Source organism: Marmota monax, unplaced genomic scaffold (genome assembly GCF_021218885.2).
Source record: "Marmota monax isolate L192 unplaced genomic scaffold, Marmota_monax_Labrador192_F-V1.1 WCK01_AAM20220418_F8-fsc00008, whole genome shotgun sequence".
Taxonomy (NCBI): domain Eukaryota; kingdom Metazoa; phylum Chordata; class Mammalia; order Rodentia; family Sciuridae; genus Marmota; species Marmota monax.
In genome coordinates, this window is record NW_026694432.1 from 19,581,258 (window position 1) to 19,602,191 (window position 20,934).

The window sequence follows — 20,934 nt, forward strand, 5'->3', positions numbered from 1 at the left end:
TCCCTGGGCTTGAATGCAGACCCCAACAATTTAGCCTTTCTGTGCCTTAATTACGTCACTTGTAAAACTGCAAATAATAGCACATCACAATATTTAGTAAATGTGGTAAACATGGTGGTTCACGCTTGAAACCCCAATGACTTGGGAAGCTAAGGTAGGAAGAATGCAACTTCCAGGGCAGTCTCAGAAAATTAGAGAGACTCTTGTCTCCAAGCGATAGCGCGCTCTCCTGGCATGCGTGCGGCCTGGGTTCGATCCTCAGTACCACATAAAAATAAAGATGTTGTGTCCGCCGAAAATGAAAAAATAAATATTAAAATTCTCTCTCCCCCCGCCCTTAAAAAAAAAAAAAAGACTACCGTGTGGGTGGTGTTACAGTGAGACAATTTGACTCCTTATGATAAAGAAAAGCAACCCCCCGAGGTGTAGCTGGGAGGCTACGTAAGGTGTGCAAATGCCACATGACGATGAGGCCAGAACGTCAAACTGGGATCTGTACAAATAGCAATTTCGATTAAGCGTCGATAGCCCAGTGATATTTAGCGGGAACTTGAGAACTTCGCGCAAAGGAAGTGACGTAAGGGGTCGTTCACTTGACAGGAGTGGAATTACGCGTTTTACGGAAGTGTTGTTTTGATTGGCTGTTTTCTTTAGATACCATCCTATCAGCATCTCGTACCTCGTTTCGTTTGCTTGTGCGACAGGTTTTGCCCTAGTAAAGATGGCCGCAGAAGCTTCTGGTTCCACTTGCGGCTGTGCGCGTTTTTGGAATCCTGGCCTGAGGAGACAGGAAAAAGCGTAGGATTCGTGAGCGTTGATTGGCCGAAGTGAGAAACGTCCTTGGCGCTCACTGGCTCCGTCATTCGCGGGAAGGAATTTGTGGCGCCAGAAAAAAGTAGAAACAACGTTGTCGCAGCAGCGGGATTCTGAGGAGTTCGGCGAGCCCACCAAACCCGAACTTTCTGGACTTCTTTCCCAAAGAAATCGCGACATGTGGAATAGTAATGATGGGTGGGGCTGGAGGAGGAGAGGCGGGGGAGGATTTAGCCGGAGCGCGAGCCTCGGGTGGGAGAGACAGGTGGCGGCGGGTGGCGCGGGGAGTGTGGAGGAGAAGATGAGGAAGATGGGGCAGTGTTTGGGAGGCCTGAAATTTCTGCTCCCAGACCCGGCAGACAGCACAGATACTAATATTGTCGTTCAAAAACAGGTGGATTTGAAAGCTATAGCAGCTCCACCACCTTTGGGGGAGCCAGCAGCTACACTCAGTCCCCGGGGGGCTTCGGATCGCCGACACCTTCCCAGGCTGAAAAGAAATCAGTAGGTTGAAAGACTTTGTTTTGTTTTATTCCATTCTGTTCTGAAGCTCTTCACTCACCCATAAGAGAAATTTTTTGAGGCGAAGTAAGGGTGTTAAACACGAACTGATGATGTCCCATGTCTTTATGATTAGATGCTGTAAACTTTAAAAATGACATTTTCCGGGCTGGGATTGTGGTTCAATGGTAGAGCGCTCGCCTAGCACGTGGGAGGCCCTAGGTTCGATCCTCAGCACCACATAAAAATAAATAAAATAGAGATATTGTGTCTAGCTACATCTAAAAAATATAGATTTTTTAAAATGACATTTTCCCTAATTTCGCATCCGCAGTTCTTCGGTTTTGTTTTGAACTTGACCATAGTTAGTGAATCAGTCTTGTGGAAAAACTCTGAACTTATGTTAATAACTTGTTTTACATTGTTTGTGTATTCAGAGGCGTTTTCTAATTAATTTTGGGGAGGTAACAAACTGCAGTGGAAAGAGCATGATTCTCTTAACTTTGCTTGCAGCAGAGCATTGCATACTTTTCTTGACCCATTGTGTCTATCGTTTTTAGATACAGAACATCTATAGAAAATGATAAAACTTATAGGACATCTATAAAATCGCTCAATTAAGTTTGTATAGATGATCTGCATAAAGAACAGTGAGTCGATGGAATATTATTAATCTTCTTGGGAGTCAGTTTGGCACCCACTAAGTGAGGTTAACACATACTTACCTTACAGGGTTGTAGTGAGACTTAAATACAAAGTGCCTTCCTGGTATAAAAGGGTCCCTGATGTTATTACTAAAAAGAATATGGGTTTTAGAGGCAGAATACATAGGCTACATAATTAATTTTGCCTTTTAAGTGGCAGTCTGACTTTGGGGAAGCAACTTGAAGCCTGTGACCCTTCACTTTTCACACTGGTTGATGGTACCAGTACTACTGATATCACAGGATGGATCTGAAAATTGGTAAAGAGAACATGTAGGAATGTGATCTATAGGAAGCTGTCTAAATGTTTATTCACTCTTAACCATATGCTGTTGGATTCATCTTGTAATACAGAATTGATTTGGCTTCTCTATAGATGTCAGATGTGTTGTTGAAATTCAATATGAGCAGGTTGTATGTTGCCATACAGGATGATAAGCCTTACCTAACACTTTTAATTCAGAAGTATGTGTGGGTGGTGGTGGAGGGGAAAATTCACTGATAATTCCTATACATTTGGTCATTGCTTTATATTTTTTATGCAGATTATTTCATTTAGTTGTATAAGGTGGTTATTCCAATGTACAGCAGAGATTCAGTGTATTTAAGGACATAGCTAGTGAGTAATTGGAAGCAGAGAATGCATATGTGATACTAGGCAGATTCAAAATCTGGTGAGCAGCAGCTTCCCTCTTTTCTTTTTTCTGGAAAATCAGAGGTGACTTCACTTCACTTCCCTGTCTTTCAATTTTTTTTTGGTCTGGGGGATTGAACTTAAGGGCACTTGACTACTGAGCCACATCCCCAGCCCTATTTTGTATTTTATTTAGAGACAGGGTCTCACTGAGTTGCTTAGCACCTTGCTGTTGCTGAGGCTGGCTTTGAACTCAATCCTCTTGGCTCAGCCTCCTGAGCCACTGGGATTACAGGCCTGTGCCACCATGCCTGGCTTCTATTTTTAAAATTAAAAAATTTTACATGGAATCCAGGGCCTTGTGTACCAAGTGAAACTACTGAGCATACTCCCAGCCCCTGGGGTTTCATTTCTCCAACTTTGTCTTTCTTATTTTTTCTTCTTCTTTTTTTTTTTTTTAATTATTTTTTAGTTGCAATTGGACCCAATACCTTTATTTCACTTATTTATTTATTTTTTATGTGGTGCTGAGGATTGAACCCAGGGTCCCGCACATGCGGGGCGAGTACTCTACCACTGAACCACAACACCAGCTCCAACTTTGTCTTTCTTTAAAGAGAAAACAGGAGATGGATTACTAGTTCTTATTTTTTCTCAAACTTAACTATTTTTCTCCATTCTGGTTATTAGAATTTTTAATCTTAAAATCTCCAGTTTGGGCTATGCATTAAGACAGCTTCTCAGAAAAGAATGATGGTTAGTAAGTTAGATAAAAGCCCTCTCTAAAATGTTTCCTATGGATTATAAATTTGTTATATTTGGTTGAAATTTCCTATGCTGACCGTTTCTTATCTATATTTTGATTTTTTTCATACAGTACTGTTAGAATAGCCCATTATGAATATTTAATTTAAAAAAATTAAACGTACTTTTGCAGGTACCTTTGAACAAACCAAGAACCCTTTTGATCAGTTCCTGACATACAATATATGCTAAAAAAGAAAACCAAGAAATACCTGATTTAAGATGAATTAGAAGACATTAACACCTCAACCATGTCCCATATGTAACTTTTTTTATGAGAGGAGTAATAATATTTATTTAATATCTACTATGTACAGAGATTGGCATTAGCACTTTAAATACATTGTATGTTTTGCTTAGAACTTGAAAGGTAGAGACACTCACTTTCAGAACAGTGGCCACAGCTTCAAGCTGAGTATCTCCACATCTGTCCAGGCAGGGGGCCAGGAAGGGGAGCTGAGGAGATGTCCCCAGGAGGGAACATAGCTTTCTTTCCAGACCCTCTTGGTACCACTTCCTCTGTTGCACCTCCCCTACCCTGCCCCAGTTCACTGGACTCCAGACAGACTGAGCTACAGAGGGAAGTTAGGATCTGGGACAAAACTCAGACATTAGGAGGGGCGGGGAGTGGAAGGCTGAGGAAGACAGGGCTCTGAGGAGCAGAGCACAGAGGAGAGGGTTGGGCTTAATGGGTCAGACCTGTTGTGCAAAGCCTCTGGCTCCTCTGTACCCATCTATCCTGCCATTGCCTATGGTATTTTATAGGTGAAGTTATATGTTATGTTAATATTTATATTATTTTCAGAGGTTCTAGGATTTATGTCTCATAATCTACCATATTTCTGTTTTAACCTTTCACAACTGAGATGTTCATAGTATTTTCAGCATAAACTAGGAACCTGCACAGAAAAGCAGCAAAGACATGGTTATGGGGCCAGAAAGTACTTTAGACCTGTACTCAAATCCCAGCTCCATAGCTGTGGTTATGCCACCACCACCTGGTTTGACCCCAGCACTGCAAAAATTTAAAAAAAAAAAAATCCAACTCAAGAAAACTCTTTTAGGAAAATGCTATTTCAAATTAAAAAATAAAGGGCTAGAGATGTCGCTCAGTGTTAAAGTGCCTCTGGGTTCAATCCCCACCAAAAAAAAAAAAAAGGTGTTGAAGGAGGCAAATCCTGTTTTACTTATCTTTATGTCACCCAGATTACCCCTTCTCGGTGACAGGCAAAAATAAGAGTTTATACTTTTGTCACGCTGCTTTAGGATATGATTTGAGTGTCTGCAGTAGAATCTTCTGTCCATCCCATCTTCTCACAATTAAAATGTCCAACATGGCTAAGCTAAGCTCTTGCCTCATTTTCCTTAGAAATTCCATCTGATTGTTAGAACATCTGTTCTTAAGAACTTTTTGTTACATTTTATTAGAAGACTAGAACTCTAAAGTTCTATCTCTGCTGCCTATTTATCAAACCCTTTCCCAGTGGTTTGTCATCTCATCAATGTCCTGAATAGCCTGCCTTCACCCTAAAGCTGTGGTTTTTTCCTAAATGTTCTGGCAGCAAACCTTATCTTAATCTCCTTTTGGGTCTACATATTTGGGAAAATCCACAGTGCAACACAGACTCATTCTGTAGGAACTTTGGAGACAGGTAAACAAGTGTTTGAATTCCAAAACATTTGTTAGCTTTATGACCTTAGTTTCTGTCTGTAAAATAAGAACAATGAGTTTAATTTTGAAAGTTCCATGTTCTAATATATTAAAACTACTTGGCACATGGTGACTATTAAATGAGTGACAGTTGTTATTCTCTCAATTTAATTTATGTACAATGTTTTCTCTTCAGAGAGCCCGAGCCCAGCACATTGTACCCTGTACCATATCTCAGCTGCTTTCTGCTACTCTGGTTGATGAAATGTTCAAAATTGGGAATGTTGAAATTTCACAGGTGTGTAAAAGAATTTGTAGAAAAGTCACTTAATCATGAAAAGAATGAAATAAGACTTTTTTAAAAGTATATAAATGTTGCTTTGGTTTCCAGAAAAATTGAACTCTTGTATTTTTCCCTCCTAACCTAGGTCACTATTGTGGGAATAATCAGACATGCAGAGAAGGCTCCAACCAATATTGTTTACAAAATAGATGACATGACAGCTGCACCCATGGATGTTCGCCAGTGGGTGGACACAGATGTAAGCGACTGTTTTTGGATCAGAGTGGGGTTACTTTGGAGATATTGAACTCTTTTTTTTTGTCTTACCTTTTAAAGGTTTTTCTTATAAAAATAATATATAAGCAAGATATGAAAGGCAGAAACCCTAAAGTGAAAGGATATTTGACTATATAAAAGCTTAAAACCTGAATTTCCTAAAATACTGTAAATTAAAAGGGAAGTGGCAAGAGACAGTAGAATGTAAAGTTCATGAGAAGGATTTTTATCTTGGTCACTAATGTATCCCCAGGCGTTGAGTAAGTATTGTTTAGATGAATGGGAAGAATATTTGCACATTTTACAAACATCTAAATTATATATATAAATTTTTTTTTAGTTGTATTTGGACACAATACCTTTTTGTATTTTTTTTTTTTTAAATGTAGTACTGAGGATTGAATCCAGGACCCTACATGTGCTAGTGAGCACTCTACTGCTTAGCCACAACCCCAGCCCCCTAAATTTTTAATTAATAAAAAACACTAAAGGGGATGGGGATGTAGCTCAGTGGTAGAGTGCTTGCCTAGCATATGTGAGGCCCTGGGTTCAATCCCCAGCACCACAAAGAAAAGAAAAAAAGCAATTGCACCTTACAGAAGTGAACAATAGAAGATGCACGGATAATTTAAGAAAGACACAGTACAAATGGTGACAACAATAACAAAAGCATTGCAATAATAAACATTGAAATTTTTTTTTTTAATATTTATGTTTTAGTTGGATGCAATACCTTTATTTTATTTATTTTTATGTGGTGCTGAGGATCAAACCCAGGGCCTCACACATGCTAGGCAAGCGCTGTACTACTGAGCTACAACCCCAGCCCTGAAATAATTTTCCTTTTAATATCTTTATTTTATTTATTTATTTTTTCATGGTGCTAAGAATTGAACCCAGCACCTTGCATGTGCTAGGCAAGTGCTCTACTGTTGAACCACAACTGCATCCCCCTGAAATAATTTTTAATGTATTAGATTGGCAAAGGAAAAAAACAATATTGTCTGGTTCTCGTGAGAACAGCAGCTAACACAATATCTCTACTACTTAGAAGGCACTTAAACAATAATTGATTTGTCATTGTTTTTCTAAGGAAATGGATGCCATACAGTCTTGAGAGTATGAGTATAAACTGGTATAACTTTTCTCAAAAATAAGCCTGTATCAGAATAATCAATCATAAAAAATGTTGACCTTGAATGCCATTAAGGAAATAATTCAAGACACGTACAAAGATTCAGTTTAAGAATGTTGATCAGGGCTGGGGATGTGGCTCAAGCGGTAGCGCGCTTGCCTGGCATGCGTGCGGCCCGGGTTCGATCCTCAGCACCACATACAAAAAAAAAAAAAAACAAAGATGTTGTGTCTGCCGAAAACTAAAATAAAATATTAAAAAAAAAAAAAAAAGAATGTTGATCATATTTTCGCATGGTGGTCTAGGCCTGTAATCTCACTATTTGGGAGGCTGAGGTAGGAGGATCATAAGTTTGAGGCCAGCCTTGGCAACTAAGTGAGGTTTTGTTTTGTTTTGTTTTATTTTTGGTACCAGGTATTAAATTCAGGGGCACTTGACCACTGAGTCACATCTCCAGCCCCCCACCCCTTTTTGGTTGTAGATGGTCACAATATCTTTCTTTCTTTTTATGTGGTGCTGAGGATTGAACCCAGTGTCTCACACCTGTGAGGCAAGTGCCTTACCACTGAGCTGCAGCCCCAGCCTCCCAGCCCTTTTTTGTATTTTATTTAGAGACAGGGTCTCACTGCATTGCTTAGCTCCTCACTGTTGCTGAGGCTGGCTTTGAACTCATGACCCTCCTGCCTCAACCTCCCAAGCCACTGGGTAAAAAAAAAAAAAAAGAAAAGAACTAGGATGTAACTCAATATAAAATGTCCCTGGGCTCAATCTCTGGTACCAGGAAAAAAAAAATACTGCAAATGATTTAGAAATATATGTTGTCAAAAAGAAATGTGCTCCATAAATTGTTGAGGAAAAAAATATGTTACAAGATAGTATGCATAATTTGGCTGCGTTGTTATAAAGTAACATGAGCATATAAAAATGGAGAAAAGAATGAAAAAGAATACTTTTTTTTTTTTTAAGTTGTAGATGGACACAATACCTTTATTTTGTTTATTTTTTTATGTGGTGCGGGGGATGAAACCCAGTGCCTTACGAATGCTAGGCAAGCACTCTACCACTGAGCCACAACCCTGGCCCGAACACATGCTTTTTTATCCTTTTCATTTTATTATTTTTTCATTGTCTCAGGGTTTTTTGAGGTGGGGATCTTGCTGTGTTGCACAGGATAAACAAATTCCTGAGCTCAAGTGATCCTCCTGCCTTAGTTTCTCCAATAGCTGTGACTGTAGGTGTGTGCCACCTCACCCAGTTTTGTGGGTTTTAAAATGTATTCATTATAGCATATTTGGAATAGACACTTTTAAAAGCTGTTTTCACTTCAAAAACCCCAAGTCGTCTGTGGATATATAACTTGATAGTTATGGTTTATCTTTTACTTTCCAGAAAAATAGAAGTTTATTTAATTGTTATTATTGAAATGCCAGTTGTGAACCAAACTGAGCTTTGTCCAGATATACAAAGATCAAAAGATACAGTCCCCGCCATCAAGTGGGGAGGTGGTTACTACAGATACCTAATAATACATTCTCATACAAAACATGCCATGCTTACTTATAAAACATTTTTTAAGGGCTGGAGATGTAGCTTAGTGCTACATATATGATCCCCAGCACCACAAACACAAAATAAAAACATTTTAAAAATCACCTGGGGGCTGGGGTTGTGGCTTAGTGGTAGAGCACTTGCCTAGCACACATGAGGCACTAGGTTCAATTCTCAGCACCACATAAAATAAATATAAAATAAAGGCATGTGTCCATCTACAACTAAAAATAGAGCTGACTACTATTATAACACATTTTTGGTAACTAGCTTTTCATACATCTGTCTCAAAGGTCTGTACATAGAGTTGTACACATATATTTTTTACCAGATAGGTTATGCAACTGTTTTGTAATCTTCTCTTCATGCAAAACTATGTTGTGAAACTGGCTTTTTTTTTTTTTCTCTTAGGTGAGCACCATACCTTTATTTTGTTCATTTAGTTTTATGTGGTACTGGGGATTGAACCCAGGGCCCAATACGTGCTAGGCAAGTGCTCTACCACTGAGCTACAACCCCAGCCCCATGAAACTGATTTTTTAAATAATAGATAGAAGCTGGGCACAGTGGCACACGCATGTAATCCTACCAGCAATTTGGGAGGCTGAAGCAGGAGGATATCAAGTTCAAAGCCAGCCTCAACAACTTAGCAAGGCCCTAAGAGCCAGGCACTGTGGTACATTCCTGTAATCCTAGTGAGACCCTGTCTCTAAATAAAAAACCAAACAGGGGTGGGGATGTGGCTTAGTGGTTAAATACCTCTGGGTTCAATACCTGGTATCAGTAAACAAATAATAAAAAATATAAATTTGCATCATTTTTTAATTACTGCCTATATCATAGTGAGAATATATTGTCCTGTAACAATGACACTATTAGGAAACATTTATCTTGTTTCTAATCATTTACTGTGGTAGACAATGTCCCAGTGAGGTGTTTTGTTTTGCTTTTGTGGTGCTGGGGATCTGAACCTAGGGCCCTCACATGTGTTAGGGAGATGTTTTATAACTGAATTATATCCCCAGCCCCACCCATGAGTTGGTTTTTTTTGTGTGTGTGTGTGTGGGCGGGGGGGGGATCTATCCCAGGGCCTTGTGCATATAAGGCAAGCACTCTACCAACTGAGCTATATCCCCAGCCTAGCCCCCATGAGTATTTTTATATAAATTTCTTAATGATAACAAAGTATTCTCCTTAAGATGAATTCCTAAAATCAGGTTTTCTAGGGGGAAATAATACTTTTTTTTTTTTTTTTTACTGCCTTCCATAAATGTACCAATTCACTCTTCAGTAGTACATGAGAGTGCCCAGTTAATCTCCACACCGTTTTTTTTTTTCTGCACTCCTTTCTAATAGTTTTATGAATCTTATATTTTTACCAGTATGATAGTTTTAAAAAATTGTCTTTTCTATGAGAATTTTCTCATTCTTATTTGTATTTCTTTGGCTTTAGCAAGATTTTTTTTTTTAATATTTATTTTTTAGTTTTAGGTGGACATAATGTCTTTATTTCACTTCCATGTGGTGCTGAGAATCGAAACCAGTGCCTCACACATGCTAGGCAAGCGCACTACCACTACCACTTGAGCCACATCCTCAGCCCAAGATTTTTTGTTTATGAGTTTTTTAGCATAATTGCAAACCACTTCTGTAGTGTTTTTGTTATTGGTAATGGTAGAGATTAGGCAGATATTCTGCCACTGAGCTACAACCCCAAAGTGTTATATTTTAATTATCCATATTTCCTTCTGTTATTTTTGTGGTTTCTTCTCTTTTATAATTAGATTTAAATATGGAATACAATTTTAGTAAAAGGAGAGATGTAGAGATCCAGTTGTCCTTTTCCTACCCGGTTTTAAAATGCTATCTGTGGAGCCAGGCACTGTGGTACATTCCTGTAATTCCCAGTGATTTGGGAGACTCAGGAAGATCGAAAGTTCAAAGCCAGCCTCAGCATCTTAACAAGGCCCTAAACAACTCTGAGACCTTGTGTCTAAATAAAATACAAAAAAGAGCAGAGGATTTGGCTCAGTGGTTAAGTACCCTGGCTTCAAAAGTTAGCTAATATAGTTTCCTTATAAGTAATATGTACATCTTCTAGGAAACTCAAAAAGAAATAGTTTGCCAGGCCTAGTGGCACATACCTGTAATCCCCATGACTTGGAAGACTAGGGCAGGAGAATCGCAAATTCAAGGCCAGCCTCAGCAATTTACTGATAACCCGTCTCAAAAAATAAAAAGGGCTAGAGATGTAGCTCATTGGTAGAATGCACCTGGGTTCAATCCCCAGTACTAAAAAAGAAAAAAGAAAGAAAAAAAAGATAGTAAAATCATTTGTAATTGTCCCAGTTGGCCATTGTTAATATTTTTAGTGTATATTTTCCCCCTCTAGAGAAGTCAGCTTTTATCCATTTGTTGCCACTGTTCTTCCTAGACAGTGAATAGAATTCTGTCTTACTGCTTTCAGTAATGTGAAGTATTAAGTGCATACTTTCAATCTCTGAAACTGCTGTAGTTACCATTCCTGCCTTTTAGCCCAGTAGCAAATTAAAAGGATTGTTTAAAATTCAAAATAAAAGTTGCATAGTTTTGGTTTGATATTTAGGATGTTTTAAATTTTTCAATAGTTTTTTGGGGGAGGGTACCAGGGATTGAACTCAGGGGCTCCCAACCACTGAGCTACATCCTCAGCCCTGTTTTGTATTTTATTTAGAGACAGGATCTCACTGAGTTGCTTAGTGCCTCGCCATTGCTGAGGCTGGCTTTGAACTTGCCATCCTCCTGTCTCAGCCTGCCAAGCCGCTGGGATTACAGGTGTGCACCACTATAACCATCATATTTTTCAATATTTTAAATATGATGAATTTAAAACTTACTGCATGTTTTAAATTATTTCCTTAAACTCCTTAAAGTAAAATTGCCTTGCTGAAAAGTATCCACCAGAAAACTATGTGCCTGAGAGCAGTGAGTACTAGAAGAGTATCACAGCTGGTTTATTTATTTTAGTTGTAGTTGGACACGATACCTTTATTTTATTTATTTATTTTTATGTGGTGCTGAGGATGGAACCCAGCACTTGCATGTGCTAAGCGAGTTCTCTGCTGCCAAGCCACCAACCCCAGCCCCTCAGTCCTTTTAATTTTATTTTGAGACAGGATCTCATTAAGTTGCTTAGGGCCTTGCAAAGTTGCTAAGGCTGGCCTTGAACTTGCTATCTTCTTGTACCTCAGACTCCTGAGTCACTGGGATTACAGGTGTGCAACACCACTCCTGGCAGTCGTTTGCTTTTTTTTTGTTTGTTTTTTTGGAGGGGGGTGGCCTGGGGGTACCTGGGATTGAACTCAGGGGCAAACCACTGAGCGATATCCCCAGCCCTATTTTGTATTTTATTTAGAGACAGGGTCTCACTGAATTGCTTAGCACCTTGCTTTTGCTGAAGCTGGCTTTGATCTCACAATCCTGTCTCAGCTTCCTGAGCCACTGATTATAGGCACACACCACTCGCCCAGCTGTCTGTTTTTTTTATGATGGGTATGATAGAACTTTGAAACTGGAAATTACCCTTAGATATTTTATTCAAGTTTTTGAGTTTTACAAAAATTTAAGTTCTGAAAGGCAGGACAACTGGTTAATGCCATTTGAGGATTTAGCTCTTTTACTTTATAATTTTCTTTTTTCTGTATATGTTAGAAATTTTAGAGACGCTTTCACCAACATCATCAAAACCTTGGTGATTTGTTTGTATTTTATCTGTTAGGACACCAGTGGTGAAAATACTGTAGTTCCTCCAGAAACATATGTGAAAGTGGCTGGCCACCTGAGATCCTTTCAGGTAAGGTCATAATAAAGTGGCGATTTAAATGTATTTGCATGAAATAATTTCTGGATTCATATATGGGTTTAGAATACTTAATAATAAGTCTCCCTAATTAATGGGAAGTTATTTTATTATTTTCTTCTTCAAGAGGAAATAACTTTTTCACTTTAATACACAAGTAACAACGGTAGAGAACAGAATCTCTGCCTACAATTGTCAGTTATGGTGTCCATTAGTGTAGAAGGGAAAACACTAGATTTGGAGCCAGGAGACTATAAACTGTCTTTTTTTATATATGTAATATACATATAACTTGTAGATGAACATAATATCTTTGTTTTATTTATTTATATGAGGTGCTGAGGATCGAACCCAGTGCCTCCCACATGCTTGGCAAGTGCTCTACTACAGAGCTACAACCTCAGCCCTGGTTTTGCAGTCCTGAGCAAGATGTGAATATCTCTGAGCTAGTTTTGTTTGTGTATTCATTATTGACTATATTTGGATTACCCTGAGTAAAAAATTTTAAGGATATAACAGTTATTTTCTTCATATTGGCAAAATTTTATAAGCAAGAAAAAGGCCACAATGTTTTAATCAGAAATTAAGTTGAGTCTGCTCATCCTTTACTTACATTTTTCCACTTTATTCTAATAGAACAAAAAGAGCCTGGTAGCCTTTAAGATCATGCCCCTGGAGGATATGAATGAATTTACCACACATATCCTGGAAGTAGTCAATGCGCACATGGTGCTGAGCAAATCCAACAGCCAGGTGAGCAGCTTCACTCTTTGCATTTTTTCCTTCCCTGAAAGAACATAGAATACTTTAGTGCTCTGGCTTTGATTTCCTTGACATTTTGAAGGTTGAGCCAGAAGAAAGGCATCTCTCAATTCCTAACATTTCCTCCATGACTTTTGCTGTTGTATTTTATTCCAGATGAATCATTCATGTTTTCAGAATTATGAGTTACTCTGTCCCCTCCAGCCTTTGATGATTGAGGCCTAAGACAATCCTCAGGTAGAAAATAGTTATAGACTGAGCTCTTAGCTCCCAGATTGTCAGTTTGTATTCAGAGAAAAATCCCAAATATGATAGCATTTTGCTGCTTATCTTTCACCCTATTGCTCGAGTAGGGAAAACTATGCATTGTTATTTTTTCCCTGAAATCCTATGTCTTGGTTCGTGTTGAAATATCTCCATATTATTTTTTGTTGTATGAATTCACTTTGGTGAGTCTCTTTAGGACCACTCAAAGGGTTTGTTATTCTAATATTAGAAAATCCTCTGATGATTTGAGTTGGCAAGGTGTAGGATTGGTTATGGTAGGAGAAACTGGAGAACTGAGAAGCTATTAAAGACGTTATTGCAGGGGCTGGGGTTATGGCTCAGTGGTAGAATGCTCGCCTAGTACACGTGGGGCACTGGGTTCGATCCTCAGCACCACATAAAAAATGAAATAAAGATACTATGTCCACCTACAACTAAAAAATTTTAAAAATAAAAATAAAGGGGAAAGAAAGATGCTATTTCTTCTCCTCTATGCCAAACACTGTTAAGCACTGTTAAGGAGGCAGAGAAACTCATTCATTCCTTTTTTGGAAAAATATTTATTAAGCCTACTAAACACCGATCATGACTCTAGACCCTTGGAATATAGCTGTGAACAGATGGATAAAGTATCTGCCCTCTGGCAGAGAAGCAGGCAGTAAACAAAACTAGTATGTAGTTTTAGGTAGTTAGGTGCTCTGAAGTAAAGCAGAATAGAAGACAGAGATGGCAAGAACAAGATGGTACAATTTTCAATAGGTGAAGAACATTCTAAGGAAATAGGAAGTTCAAGAGCTCCAAGTGTGAAGCAAGCTTGCTATGTCTTGAGACATACAAGGAAGGTGGATCAGAGTATGTGGAATGAAGTGAATGACAAGTGGAATGGAAGAAGGATATAGGCAAGGATGCAAGACCCACATCGTGTAGGGCTGGGGATATGGCTCAACAGATTCAATCCTCAGTATTGCAAAAAAGAGGGAAAAGGAAGTGAGAAGGGAAGGAAAGAGGAAAAGAAAAGGAAGTGTTAAAAAATTATTCCTAAGATTCGGGCTTGAGGAGGTAGATGGAGAAAGCATATTTAGAAGGTAAAATCCAGAGCTCTGTTTTGGACTTGCCATGTATGAGATGCCTGTTAGATATCTAAGTGGGCAGTTGAATATATAAGGTCTGGACTCAAGGAAGAGTTTCGAGGCTAGAGATTCAGCCTTGAGGGCCATCATCATGTAGGTAACATTTCAAGTCTTGAATTACAAGAAAGCTAGGGAGTTCAGAGGCCAGAGATCTGAGCTTTGGAATACATAAGCCTTAAGAAATCTGGAAGCAGAATAGCAATTACTGAAAGTCATCAAAGTCTGGCCCTGAATTCTTGGGCTGAAGTGATCCTCCTGCCTCAGTCTCCTGAGTAGTTTTCTGAGGTATATACTATAAATGTGCATCACCATACCTGGCTTTGGAGAATGTTATGAAAAAAGTATTTCAAGAAGTAGCTGGACACAGTGGCATTTCTATAATCCCAACAACCTGGAGGCTGAGGCGGGAGGATTACAAGTTCAATGCCAGTCTCAGCAAGTTAGTGAGGCCTTAAGCAACTTGGTGAGACCTTGTCACAGAATAAAAAAGGTCTGGGGATATGGCTTAATGGTTAAGCACCCCTGAATTCAATCTCCAGTATCAAAAAGGAAGAGGGAGTAGAGATAAATTGTAGAATGCTGCCTGAAGTCAAGTAAGATAATGAAAGAGGTTACTGTGGGAATTAGAAATGTGGATTTTCAAAAGAGGGGCTTTCGTAAATAATGGGGAAAGTGGGTTAAAGAAATTGGGATTGAGTAGAAACTAAATTTTAAAGTGTCAGATATGGTAAAAATGGTTTTAAAGTGAGAATGAGTGGTTAGGGAATAAAACTTGAGCGTAACAATAATATTGAAGATTATAGTAGAAGTTTAGATCCTTTATCTCCATGAAAGCATTGATAAATGGCAAGCACATGAGACCACAGAGAAGGATTTCAGATCTCAGTGTGGACATTAAGAAAGCCCCCCTAGTGGGGGCTGGGGTTGTGGCTCAGTGGTAGAGTGCTCGCCTAGCATGTGTGAGGCACTGGGTTCAGTTCTCAGTACCACATGTAAATAAATAAACAAAATAAAGATATTGTGTCCATGTATAACTAAAAAAAAAATATTTTTAAAAAAGTATTTCAAAGCTACAGGAGTCAAAAATAGTGTGGCACTGGCATAAAGACAAGTAGATTGATGGAATATTAGGTCCATCAACAAAAAAAAATACATATTTTTTTTAAAAAGGAAAGCCCCCCCGCCTAGGATTAGGCATGTAGCTCAGTGATGAAGCACTTGCCTAACATGCATGAGGCCCGGGGTTTGATTCCCCAGCACCACAAATGACTAAATAGAAAGATGAGCCACCTGAAGCAGGAAGTAAGGTGTATTCCACAAAGGTATTTGGATAAGAAACAGCCTGCAATTTAGAACTGCTGGATTGTAAAATGTAAGCCTCCTTACCAGGAGGCAGTGTGAAGGCATTTAGCTTGAAAACAAGGAATGATAATTGGATTTTGCTTAAAATAACAAATATACAGTGGATGTTTATTGTATTAAGGAGCCTCCTGTTTGGATAGGATTTCTTGTGATATGGTTCCACATTGCTCTTATATCTGCTGTGGTGAGTATGTAATATTTTAGACTCTCTGTCAGTCTTATTTTTTCAGTTCAATAGATGAAATATAGACAGCAATCTCATATCAACCAGGCCTGTGCAAATAACAAGATGAACTGACTTGTATAGGAAAGTGACATGCAAAGAGTGCAATGGGTTCTATCATAGTAGAGGAACCAGGGGTTGAAGCCAAGAAGGAAAATAGCTAACTTGGCTTGGGGAATGTCAGTGAAGGCTTTACAGAGGCAGGAATTAAGTTGGACTTTGAAGGATGAGGAGTGTTTAGCAGGTAGATAAGGGGAAGAGCATCCAAGGCAGGACACAACATGTTTAGGACAGAGATGTTTCAGGATGGCAAGAATCCCAGGTGCAACTGGGGAGTAAAATGTGTTGAGAAATCATGAATAAGAATAAAATACAGATTATGATTTCTTTTGTGGTGTCTTGAATATATAGGTGTTTCGTATTTTCACAGGCAGAGGGAGCTACTTGAAAGCTTTTTAAGTGGAGGAATGAGTTGATCACAGGAGCTCAAGACTTGTAGCAATGGAGAAGGTTGATTGGAGTTTGAGAGACTTGATAGAGGATGAGAGGTTCCAGTCACGAGTCTAGGCTAAGGAGGATCAATAGGCTCTCATGACATTGTGGGAAGGTAAGAGCATGGACACTTGTAGATAGCTCAGGTCCACAGGATTGGATTTGGGCTTGGATTTGCAATAGAGGTGGCATATAGCAGGGCAACCTGATTTGGAGAGAAAAGTAATTTTTTTTTTTTTGTAATATCTGAGATATATAGGTGGCTGCATCTTATAGGTAGGTGGCTGGCAGTGAGAATTTATGACCTTAGGAGGCTTGAGAGGAAACACTTGGTGGAACTGTTAGCTTTTGGGGGAGACATGTAGAAGAGGAGGCTAATGAGGGATACTGAGCAGTTGCAGTTTAAGAGGTAAATGGAGAACCAGAAGGATATGGTGTCAGGCAGCCTAGGGAAGAACACATTTCAAGAGGACTGAGGTCAGCAGTCTCTGCTTCTTGAGCGATCAGGTGTTGTGAGGACTGAGCCGTGGCTAGTTGGTTGAAAAGTCACTGGTGACTTTGGTGGGAATGGTTTCTGAGGTATATATTTGGGAGAACCCAAATAGTGGTGGGCTGAGGAGTAAATAAGGAGAAGGAAAATGAAAGCAACTATTATAGACTACTTGTTTGAGAAGTTTGATGGTTGAAAAAAAAAAGGAAGGAGGATGATGGGGACTATGTCTTCTTTTCTCTCCCTGCTTCATGACAATCCATAAATTATTGAATGACTGAGCCCTGAGGAGACCATTACAGCAAATCTCTTGAGTAATTTTCTTCTTGGTGTTTCTTTTCCTCTGGTTCCTCTCACATGAGAAAGAAAAGGAGGAGCCAGAATATCTTCCTCTTTTTGATACCATATGTGTAAGAGGGTTACTTTTGCATCCTATGAAGTATTCTTTAGATAATAGCTGTCCCTTCCCATATAAATGTGAGTGGTTGTTAACTAGGAAAACTTTGTTTTGTCCAGGGGCAGGGCAGTATCAGGGATTGAACTCTGGGGCCTCGACCACTGAACCACATCCCCAGCTCTGTTTGGTATTTTATTTAGGGAAGGAGTCTCACTGAGTTGCTTAGCACTTCATTTTTGCTGAGGCTGGCTTTGAACTCGAGATTCTCCTGCCTCAGAACACGCCCGCGCCGCCCAAGCCAATGGATTATAGGCTTGCGCCACTGTGTCCAGTACATTTAAGAAAATTCTTGAAGTGCTACTTATAAACAAATTATGTGAGATAGCATGGGTTTTTTTTTTTTTTTGTTGTTGTTGTTGTTGTTGGTTTTTTTAAGGGGGGGGAGAGAGAGAGAACTTTTTAATATTTATTTTTTCAGTTTTCGGTGGACACAACATCTTTATTTTATTTTTATGTGGTGCTGAGGATCGAACCCAGGCCTTGCGCATGCCGGGCAAGCGCGTTACCGCTTGAGCCACATCCCCAGCCCCGAGATAGCATATTTAACTTTGTGAATTTTCTAATGTTGTGAACTTACTTTTTAATTCAGCCCTCAGTAGGGAGAGCATCTATCAGCAATCCAGGAATGGGGGAAGCAGGAAACTTCAGTGGGAATAACTTCATGCCAACAAATGGCCTCACTGTGGTCCAAAACCAGGTAAACTCCCTGAGGGGCTCCAGAAATGTGAAACACAGACAAATCCTGTTATTTTCTTAATATACTAATGTTACCTTAGTGTCTTTTTTTGTTGTTGTTGTTCGTTTGTTTTGTTTTTCTTTTTCACCTATAAACAGACTCAGGTTTCCAAAGGGAAACTTGTTTGAGTTTTTAGTAATATATTTTTAATTTGAATTGTTAGGTGCTGAATTTGATAAAGGCTTGCCCAAGACCCGAAGGGTTGAACTTTCAGGATCTCAGGACTCAGCTCCAACACATGCCTGTAGCTTCAATCAAGTGAGTATTGGTCACCATGAGCTAGGACACCAGAATCATATCATTTCACCTCTCTAGTATTTCCTGGTAATGAGAAGTGAGTTTAAAAAGTAGAGTTGTGACCTATTGACAGAAGGAAAATGGTTCAACCCAGGAAAAACTAAAAAAGAACTCAAAAAGATAGCACTACCCATCACATCACTGATTCATTTGCTCATTCCACAAATACTAAGGTGTATTACATATGAGGGATATAATTCTGAGCAAAAATTGATCTAATGTTTTTTGGGGTTTAGTCTGAAAGAATCTTAGCTCCTGGTCATCAGGTACACATTCAGTGCGTTTGGTGTTCCTGTCCCCACGATAGACATGTGAGTGCATTAAGCTATTAGGACATGAAGCCATTAGACAGTCCTTCCTACACCCTTGACCTGATTCCATTTTAGATAAGCAGTCTCCTAATTCCAGCATAATGAGCTAATAGAACAAATGGAGTGTGATGGTGTTTGTAATAGTTGTTACTATAGATCAATTGATACTCCAGGCTGAGGTTAAAAATGCTGATGTGCTGGGTGTGATGACCAGCAACTCAGGGCAGCTGAGGCAGGAGAATTGCAAGTTTGAGATTAGTCACAGCTACTTCTCAAGGCCCCAAGCAACTTAGCAAGACCCTTTCTCAAAATAAAAAGGTCTGGGGATGGAGCTCAATGGTAAATTGCTCCTGGGTTCACTCCGTAATATCAAAAAGAGAGAAAGACTGACGTGTATACTAATAAGAGTTAATGTGCAAGCTGTACTACAGTTTTAGAATCTTGTTCCACTTTGCTTAGACTGATATTTAAGTGAGACTCTATTTTTTTTTGCCTTTCCACAGTTTGGCAGAGGGATCCAAGGCAGCCCTAATAGCTGTATGGTTTACAATATTACTGACATTCTCCCTGCAAGAGCCTTGTATGAGCAGAATGGCTGTGAATTTTTCTTATCAAAGATAGAAAGTGCAGAAGTAGGTAATGTTTGCATATTTGGCCATATCCAAAGGCAGTTTCCTTTCTTTCTTTCTTTCTTTTTTTTTTTTTGTACCAGGGATTGAACCAAGGGGCACTTAACACTGACCACATTCCCAACCCTCTTTTATATTTTATTTAGAGACAGGGTCTCTCTGAGTTGCTTAGACGCTAAGTTGCTAAGGCTGGCTTTGAACTCACAATCCTCCTACCCGATCACTGGGAATACAGGTGTGTGCCACCACACCCAGCAGGCAATTTCCTTTCTATTACACTGGTTTGAAAATGATCCCCCCCCCCTTTTTTTTTTTTCTCTTTCTAGGCAAGCTGTGGATTTTCTTAGCAACGAGGGACACATCTATTCTACTGTGGATGATGATCACTTTAAATCCACAGATGCAGAATAACTGGATTTCATTGGGTACCTGAGATATTTCCAGCTGGATCTGTTTGCACAGTCCATTGCCTCCATCTCTGTATATATATGGTCAAGTGACTTCAAAGAAGGAGATTCATCTGTAAAGAGTTTTAGCTGGCTTGAAACTTACTGACTGCTTTTCTGTTTTTGTATCTTGTGGTTTTGAAGCTCAAAGGGAGATGGACAGTTGACAGGGATGTAAACCAGGATGGAATTTCTCAAGTTTCAAGTAAGCTCATTAGGATATCAGGATAGATGGGATTAGAAGAGATGCGCTACCAAGAGAGTTGGGCATTTACCTAACACCTGGGAGTTTCTGTTCTTGAAGTTTTTCTGTTCAAATGAGCAGGATGAGGGTCTGTGGGCAGAGCACCAACCAAGGAACCCACTGCCCTCTGTCTATTTTTGTTTCCCACTCTGGTTTATGGTTACCTTCAAAATTGCACTTTTGTTCCCCTTCTTGCCTTGTCTGCTGCTGAAGGTGGGTTTATATGAAAATGAGATTTAGCATGCTAGCATTATAGGACGGAGGAGGAGAAGAAATGTTAAATAAAACAGTTCTGTTATTGCAGTGGCTTATGAAAATGTTGTTTTTATTCTAATCTGCTATAATGCTACTTTATCATTGGAGGCAGTTAGCATAGTAAAACTTGAATCTTGGCTCCCACATTTTAGTAAGGATTTTGTTCCTTTTTGGGGGGGGGTTACTGGGGATTGAACCCAGGAATACTTAACCACTGAGCCACATCTCCAGCCCCAATTTTTAATATTTTGAGACAGGATCTCCCTGAGTTGCTGAGGCTGACCTTGAACTCATGATCCTCTTGCCTCAGCTTCTGGAGCCGCTGGGATTACAGGCATGTAATCCTTCATTTCCCCTTTTATGGAGAGAAAACTGTTATCTTAGAGATTTAAGACAACGTTTATGAAGTATAACATGCAAATAAGAACTTTATGGGCTGGGGTTTGGCCCAGTGGCAGAGCGCTTGCCTAGCATGTGTAGACACAGGGTTCAATTCTTAGCACCACGTATCAATAAACGTATCAATGACAACTAAAAAAATTTAAAAAAAAAACTTTATATCTGCTTTAACTCTTTCTAAATGAGATTTAACAACTGTTTAGAGAAGACTCTACCCCTGGCTTCTAAGGGTGAACATCCAGTTATT

At 39.2% G+C, this 20,934-nt stretch overlaps 1 protein-coding gene across 2 annotated transcripts; it reads left to right on the forward strand.

Annotated features, from left to right (window-relative positions):
• The first annotated feature begins 708 nt into the window (after nt 1-708).
• Rpa2 (replication protein A2) lies at nt 709-20,336 on the forward strand. 2 transcript variants are annotated; one of them, XM_046469448.2, is made up of 9 exons: nt 710-1,001; nt 1,208-1,317; nt 5,304-5,405; nt 5,536-5,649; nt 12,107-12,181; nt 12,824-12,940; nt 17,960-18,067; nt 18,270-18,364; nt 19,670-20,336. In XM_046469448.2, exons 1-9 carry the CDS (start codon nt 992-994, stop codon nt 19,752-19,754), a joined length of 816 nt encoding a protein of 271 aa, XP_046325404.1. In that variant the 5' UTR covers nt 710-991; the 3' UTR covers nt 19,755-20,336. The 2 variants fall into 2 exon arrangements, with proteins under 2 accessions (XP_058427011.1, XP_046325404.1); XM_058571028.1 differs by lacking the exon at nt 5,304-5,405 and having other exon boundaries at nt 709-1,001.
• Nucleotides 20,337-20,934: the final 598 nt, after the last annotated feature.